Source organism: Vombatus ursinus, unplaced genomic scaffold (assembly GCF_900497805.2).
Source record: "Vombatus ursinus unplaced genomic scaffold, bare-nosed wombat genome assembly UNPS02003703.1, whole genome shotgun sequence".
Taxonomy (NCBI): Eukaryota; Metazoa; Chordata; class Mammalia; order Diprotodontia; family Vombatidae; genus Vombatus; species Vombatus ursinus.
This window is the reverse complement of record NW_020943481.1, coordinates 56,556-64,404: the sequence shown is the minus strand read 5'-3', so window position 1 is coordinate 64,404 and position 7,849 is coordinate 56,556. Positions and strand designations below refer to the sequence as shown.

General features: G+C 41.0%; 1 protein-coding gene across 1 annotated transcript; it reads right to left on the bottom strand.

Moving 5' to 3' along the window:
- Nucleotides 1–3,228: 3,228 nt before the first annotated feature.
- On the bottom strand, nucleotides 3,229–4,179 carry LOC114052551 (olfactory receptor 56A4). Its single transcript, XM_027875199.1, has one exon. It carries the CDS (start codon nucleotides 4,177–4,179, stop codon nucleotides 3,229–3,231), a length of 951 nt encoding a protein of 316 aa, XP_027731000.1.
- Nucleotides 4,180–7,849: the final 3,670 nt, after the last annotated feature.

Sequence of the window (7,849 nt, the reverse complement as noted above, 5' to 3'; positions counted from 1 at the left end):
GTTGAAGTATACAGTTCAGTGCCTTCACACTGCCATTTGACAGAGTAGAAGGTAAGATTCAGGTTTAAAATGTTTTAATTTTAAGAATTTTATTGGCTGTAGAGTATTTATGGTACTTTAGATTTCATGTGTTATAAAAAGTGAATATTCTTTGAAATAAATGTGTTTTTAAATTGAGATGTAAGCACAAAAGGTCATAGAATTCTAGGGAATTTCTAGCAAGAAATATGTTTTTCATGTTACCAATTTTATTTTGTATACTGCATTTTATGGGTTATTTCATGGGTACTGTGTTGGGAAATGTGTGTATTATCAGAATTAATGTTTTCTTATAAAGAATTGTATGCAGCAAAGTGTGTTTTCAGTAGTCTCTGGTGAAAGGTTGCAGTTTTTGGTTGTTGTGAGAACCTAACTGTCTATTTCCTAGAGGTTCAATGTATCAGCATTCATGTTTTTGACTTTTGTACTGTTTTCTAGGAATGTTAACTCCCGTGAAAGTTGAGGATTGATTATATGAGGATATAGGAACTCTAAGACTATTAATTACTTACAGAATTATGTCTATGTTTCCTTTCAGAGTTAAATTGACTTAAAAGATTTTATGGTAAAAGGCAGCTTTTTAGACATGAGAAGATTACAACCCTTTTCTTTCCTCCCAGCCCCCTTATGCTTTTGGGCCCTACCTGTTCTATCCCTTCTTCTCTCATTCCAGGAAAAGCAAACACAGGGCTGGGCAAAAGTCCTTCCTTTTAAAAAGTTCAGGTGGGAGAGAACATCTTGGGTGACAAGAAGTGGGAAAGGGTATAGTAAAGAGGGAACATAAAATGTGAATTCTGGGTGATTCTAGATGAACCCCCCATGCATAATTATCTAAACAGAACATATGTACAGATAAGTGTAGTTCAAGAAAAATTGAGAAAGGAGAGAGAACTAACAGCAAGAGGTCAAAGAAAGTTTCTCTATAATTGACCCAAAATGTCTACTCTCATTTCCTGGCATCTAGGACTAAGTCTTGTCCTCCATTTTCCTCCATGATTTGGAAGAATAAGGTTACAGGGTATATGTGTTATCCTAGAGCAAATATGAAAATGTGTAAACTTAGGTAACAATGCTGTACTAAAATACAAGCAACGCAACAATATATAATGGTGCTGTGTTATGAGTATTTTTTTGGCAAAGTATCTAAGGGGAAGGTAATTCATAAAATGCTTAGAATACAAAAGTCAAAATTTATATAGCACTTAATATGTGCTAGGCACTCTGACAAACTCTTTACAAGTATTATCTCATTTCTTCCTCAGGACAACCATGGAAAGTAGGTGCTATTATTATCAGATTTACAGATGAGGAAACTGAGGCAAACAGAAGGTAAGGGACTTGCCCAGGTTCATATAGCTATTAAGTGTCTGAGGCTGTATTTGAACTCAGGTCTTCCTGACTCCAGATCCAGCACTCTATCCACTGTGGCACCTATGATTATATGATGTATTTGAGTTCTCAATTACAAATCATCATGGGAGTCATTGTAAATTGTTTCCTTAAGACTTTCCCTTTGTCCCACTTTGGCCAAAAAGGTCAGCTGATTTCTAGGTATCATCGCAGAAAGAATGGGAAAAAAATAGATGATATCCAGTCTCCAGGTTGTTCTGTTTGCTACAAAGATGAGGGAGAGGAGCTAGAAAAGAACAGATTTGGGGATGTGTTCAAATTTTTTTTGCAGGTGAAGAATAGTTAATCTGTTGATTGAAGACATGAAAACCTTTTATTCTGCTGCAGAAAGAATAAATCTAGAAATTACCTTTTCCCCAAAAAGTGGTATAGGCTGAAATGATCTATTTGTTCCAGAAGAGTAATGAAAAATTCATAGAATGCAGTATCAGCCCAGTTCTCCCAAGGGATAGGAAGGTATTCAGACCATATCTCCAAAGGATAAAGCCCAAGAGGACTGTAAATACGCTTGCCCCAAATCATCTCTTGGTGCCAAAATGAAGAGAGAAGGGCAAGGCTGAGCTGGAAAGATCAAAAGGCTACCTGGGGAACCTGGTTTCTTATCCTCTCTACTCTTGTACAAAGTGGGCTAGATAGAAGTTGAAAAGTTGTAGAGAATATTTTTTTCTTAAGTAGCTTAAACATGTTCTCTGCTATTTATGGAATGGCATCTTTTGTTTAACAATTCTTTATGTCTTGACAATTTGGTGTAAAATTTTAGGGAATGTGTGCACTAATTGTCACAAATGGCAAATAAGTAGGATTAAAATAATTCAATTCAGCAAACATTTGTTAATCTTACTGTGTGCCATGCACTGTGCTAGGCTCTGGGAATTCAAAGGCAAAAACAGTAGTGATAGAACATATGCACAGAGAAACATCATACAAGGAAAACTGAGGAGGGAGAGAGGACTGAAAAGAAGGGATCACGAAAAGCTTCTGGAAGAAGGTGACAATAGAAATCAGCCTTCAATGAAGACAAGGATTATATGAGACAGGAATGAGAAGGGGAATATTCTGGATTGGGGAAAAAAGCTTGTACAAATGTAAGGATGTAGTTTTAGAAGTTGCTGGTAGTTTAACATGACTAGAATGTAGAGACATTTACTCTTCATAATGATAATAACAACATTAAAAGCTAGCATTTTAATAGTGCTTCAAAGTTTATAAAGTTCTTTATAAGTATTATCTCATTTGATCCTCACAATAATTCTAGGAAGTAGGTGCTATTATTATCCCCATTGTATAGCTGGAGAAGCCGAGGAAGACAGAGGTTCAGTGACGGGCCCAGGGTCACAAAGCTAAGCACCTGAGGCAGCATTTGAAGTCAGATATTCTCGTTTACCACTTTGTGGACAGTACTGACAATTTCATTTTTGACCCACTCTCCCACAGAAAGGAGTCTCCCAAACTGGTCACTAGTTAAATCATCATGCTACCTGCCTCAGGAAGGAGGAAACTTCTTCACCCAGGAGACTTTGGTCAGTGGCTTTCACCCTGATGGTCAGTAGCTATTTCAGTCACAGTTATCTTACCTCTCAGGAATGAGGACCCATTGGAAATGGGAAAACTGGAGGCCAAGAAAAGAAGGAATATTTACACATTTATTAAGGATCTAAGGGAAATGAGGATTAGAACTCAGCCCTAGACAAGCAAACAACAAGAGTGAAAAATTTCAACCCAGAAAACACTAAGCTGCTTATCACTTTCAAGTCTATCCTAGGGCAGGAATTGCTCCCTTTACACATCCAGCAGCCTTCTTAGTAACCTCTGGATCCCCTGCTTGATTTCCTTTGTTCTCACACCATAGACGATGGGGTTCATGGCTGGGGGGATGAGGTGATGCAAGATATTGAGCAGAATGGGCACATCAGGAGGGATTCTTTTTCTGGCCACATTGGTGATAATCAGGACCAGTAGAATGGTGCTGAAGAAGAGGATGAGGATGAAGTGGGAGCCACATGTGCTCAGGGCCTTGGCTGCAGCCCCCTCTGCCTTGATCCTCAGCACAGCTCGAAGGATAAACGTATAGGAGAAGATGATGAGGATGAGATCAGAGCCCAGCAGTGTCCAACCAGCTACTAACTGGTAGAGCCGGTTGAAAGTGATGTCATCACAGGAAAGTGTGGAAACAGACAGGTTGGTGCAGATGCAATTCTTGATGATGTTCCCTGCACAGTAATGTAGTTGGGCAGAGAGGATGGGGACAGGGAGGGAAAAGAGGGCATTCCGAGCTATGACAAAAATAGCTGCCTTGGCCACAAAGTGGTTAGTGATGATGGATGGGTATCTCAGGGGGTGGCAGATGGCCACGTAACGATCATATGCCATAACCATGAAGGTGCAGGACTCCATGGTTAGGAAACTATTCATGACAAACATCTGGAGGAAACAGGCAGAGAAACTGATGGCCCTGAGATCAAACCAGAAGATAGTCAGGACCTTGGGGATGACAGTGAGGCAGAGCACGATGTCCAGCAGGGAGAGAAGGCTGAGCAGGTAGTACATAGGCTCATGCAGAGAAGCCTCCAGTCGGATGGTGATTAGAAGGGTGGCATTGGCCGCCATGGCCAGGAGGAAGAGTAGGCTCAAGGGCAGGGAGAGCCAGTGCTGCCAGCTCTGGAAGCCAGGGAAGCAGATGAGGAGGAACTCAGAGAGTACAGCAGGTGAGCTGTTATGTACAGATAACATGGAATACATTGTGAGCTGACCAGCCTTCTGTTGGAGGGCCAGTATAGAAGTCAATATATCAGAAATTTTGGTTGTTGTAGGATTCACCAAAATGAGATGATGTCTCTCCTGAACAACATGGGGGCTACACCTGACTCTCTTTGGTTATAATGACCCATTCCTGGAAGGAGCATCTTGAAAAGGAGTAGAAATGTAGGTGCTTCCCGTTGGCAAGTCACCTGATGCATTTCCCCCCATCTGTAAAAGGAAGGGGTTCAATGTAATCATCTTACAGCTCTCAAGCTCTACAGTTGTACTACCCTACAAATTCTAGAAGTGTGAAATACAGTTATATGGGGAGATACTGTTGGGAATGGATAGTCAGAAGGGAGACTAGTTCTGGTTGGGAATTTTGCTTCTTTGTACATTAACTTATTAAACTGGATACCAAGATATATGTGGGGTGAGAGTGGATGGTTAGCAAAAGATGAAATTATCACTTAGTGGGGCACAGGAGGTGCCTTCTCCTACTAGGGCTCTTAGACTGGGAGTTGGGGAGGGGAGGTGGTTCATTCTCTGAAATTTTCCTAGCTCTTCAAAGCATCTTATGGTTTTTTGGGGGAATTTTTAGCTCCTCTGACACCATTACCAACCAAGGTGACAATCCCTCTTATGGGATCCTAATTCCTGGTGTCCTCCATTTCTGCTACATAATTAACTACTTACATTTCCGTCTCTATACATCAATCTTCCTTTAGTGATTATTTTCTCTCTCTATCCTGTTTCTTTATCTCTTTTCCCAGCTGGGTGGCACAATAGATAGCGTACCAGGCCTGGAGTCAGGAAGACCTGAGTTAGAATCTAGCCTCAGATACTAACTAGCTGTGTGATCCTAAGTAAGTCCCTTAACTTCTGTTTGCCTCAGTTTTCTCATCTATAAGATGGGGATAATAATATCATTTACCTCACAGGGCTATTGTGAGCATCAAAGGAGTTAATAATTGTAATGCCCTTAACACAGTGCCTGGCATAGTGCTGTATACATTTTAGTTATTATTATCATCACTTCCTTTTGATATTGTCCAAGTGCATATTTCCTTTTTCCTTTCCACCTAAAGTGCATCTTTTCACCTTCTAAACCAGATTATATATTCTACACTTGAATAAAATTTTTCAGACTCTGGTGTCCCTCTGGATAGTGGCATAGACCACTGGGTACCACATAAGAGACCCCAGGCATCAAAAAGGCAATGACTTTTCCTTTGATGGTACAACCACTGATAATGGGAGGAGGTGGTGTTAAATACATATCATGGTAGTGAATCATTGACAAAGAGGCCAGAGCAGGGCAGGAGCTGGGAATACGCAGAAGGGTGGGGGTGTCTGAATGCTTCTTAATCCCTCATCATTCAACATGTTAGACATCACTGGCTTCCATGTCTGCCCAGAGAGGTCCTAGGGTCCCTGTACAACCATTTCCTTTCCCTCTTTCCCCACTCAATCAGAAGTTAGCAGGAGAAGCCATTAACAGAGGCCCTCCAATCATATCTAGCTCCAATTTGAAATAAAGAAACAATTCTAGATCCTTATGCAAGGCATTCTCCCTAGTGTAGCCTTACCCCTGCTCACTGAGCCAGGATGGATTCTTAATTCCCAAACCCTGACTTTTTCTGTTGCACTTCTTCCTCTCCCTTCTCACAAGATTCACAGGGACAGACCAGCAGTATCCTGTTGCACCAGCAACACCACTGGCATGAAGGTTTTTATGGACTTTAGCTCCTCTTTCTTGGGGTCCATAGGGATATGAGTGGTTTATACACATGAGATCTGTAGGCTAACTCCCATGAGTCCCCCTATACCTGGGTTGATTCTGGGGATGAGAGGGAGAAAAGAAAACACTTGAAACTAAGCCAAATCATGGGCAAGGAGCAGATGAGGAAGGGGGAATTAGGAATGGAGAGTTCTATAATCAAAACTGAAATCCCCAGGGCATGAGAAATGGATAATTATCTTGGAAAGAGGGACAATTCCATTAATGTTGCAATAGGCTTATTGAAGAATTACTCTCCATACAAACATGTGTCTACACACTCATACTCAAATATATATATAAATACATACATACAGACTCTCCCTTTCCCCCCCAAATCCAGAACCTTCTTAAACTACCATATAGTCACTCAGGCTACCTAGTACCACTTAGCAAAACATTTTGTCTTTAATCCTTTACTTCTTGTTGTCATCCACTTCCAAACCTCTACCCAGACCAGTCCTGTACTTCAGACAATATCCCTGTCCCATTGCTTGTGCTGCCTACTAAACGACCTTACATTCCAGCTCAAGATTACCCACATTATTTCTCTTTGCATCCTACCTTGAAGAGGCCTCCTCAAGGAAGTCTGTCCAACCAGACCAACAGAATGAGCAAAACAACTTTTTGAATTAATTGCATAAATATTATTTCAATTGGTGGCATGGAAAGGGCTGTTAAGGGGTTCCCTAAACTTGTCTTTTTGAGTTTTCATATTTTCCAGCAACACTGGAATTCTATGGGAGAGAGATTCAAAGAATTCATGAGGTCCTGAATGTGTCAAGGGTGAAGCTCCCCTGGAGCTGACATAATTTGTCATTGCCCTCCAAGCTGCCCTCTTTGTATGTCCTTGGGTGGTAAGACAGGTGCCAGGCATTATATGCTGCCCTGGGATATTTGCAGATAAGTAGATCCTTCTATCTTCATAGTCTAGCAGCTTCCAAGGGAAAAGAATGAGGCTTTTTGCATCACCCTGCTCCTCCCTGTAGGGAGTGGTCTTGTCTTTTTTCCCACCTTTGCTGTACCATTTCCCCTTCCGTGTCACACCCCTTTCTGGTATCACCTTCTCCCTCTGTTCTGCTATTATAAAAATGTAAACTTCTGTAAGTTATTGTGAACTTTTGAGTTCCACATGTGTGTTCATTTCTCTTATAACAAACCTCGTTTTCACATAAGTCTTGTGACATTGTGATTACCTGTTGACAATAAATACATACATATACACACATATATAGCAGCTAGGTGGCTCAGTAAACTGGATTTGGAGTCAGGAAGACCTGAGTTCAAATCTGGCCTCAGAAACTTACTAGCTGTGTGACCCTGGGCAAGTCACTTAACCTGTTTGCCTTAATCCACTAGAGAAGGAAATGGCAAATCATTCCAGCATCTTTTCTAAAAAAGTTCCATGCACAGTATGGTCCATGAGGTCATAAGGATTTGGACACAACTGAACAACAACAAATATATATGTATATATGTGTGTGTATATATATACATATATATACACACACACACATGTTTATACGCGTATGTACACATATACGTATGCATATATTATTTTGTTGTTCAGTCATTTCAGTTGTGTCCAACTCTCTGTGACCCCATTTTGCTATCTTTACCAAGGAAACTGGAGTGGTTTGCCATTTTCTTCTCCAGCTAATTTTACAGATGAGGAACTGAGGTAAACAGGATTAGGTGACTTGCCCAGGGTCACACAACCAGTAAGCGTCTCAGGCCTGACTTAAACTCAGGTCCTCCTAACTCCAAGGCCTGGTGCTCAATCCACTCCACCACTTCCCCCTTATCCACATGATAACACTTAAATACTTGAGGATATATCCCTCTTCTCCACCAATTCTTCCTTTTTCCTGCCAAACTGAA

Bases quoted from the DNA above. Each gene is read 5' to 3' on its own strand.
- LOC114052551 (XM_027875199.1), bottom strand. From the start codon at position 4,179: ATGTTATCTGTACATAACAGCTCACCTGCTGTACTCTCTGAGTTCCTC.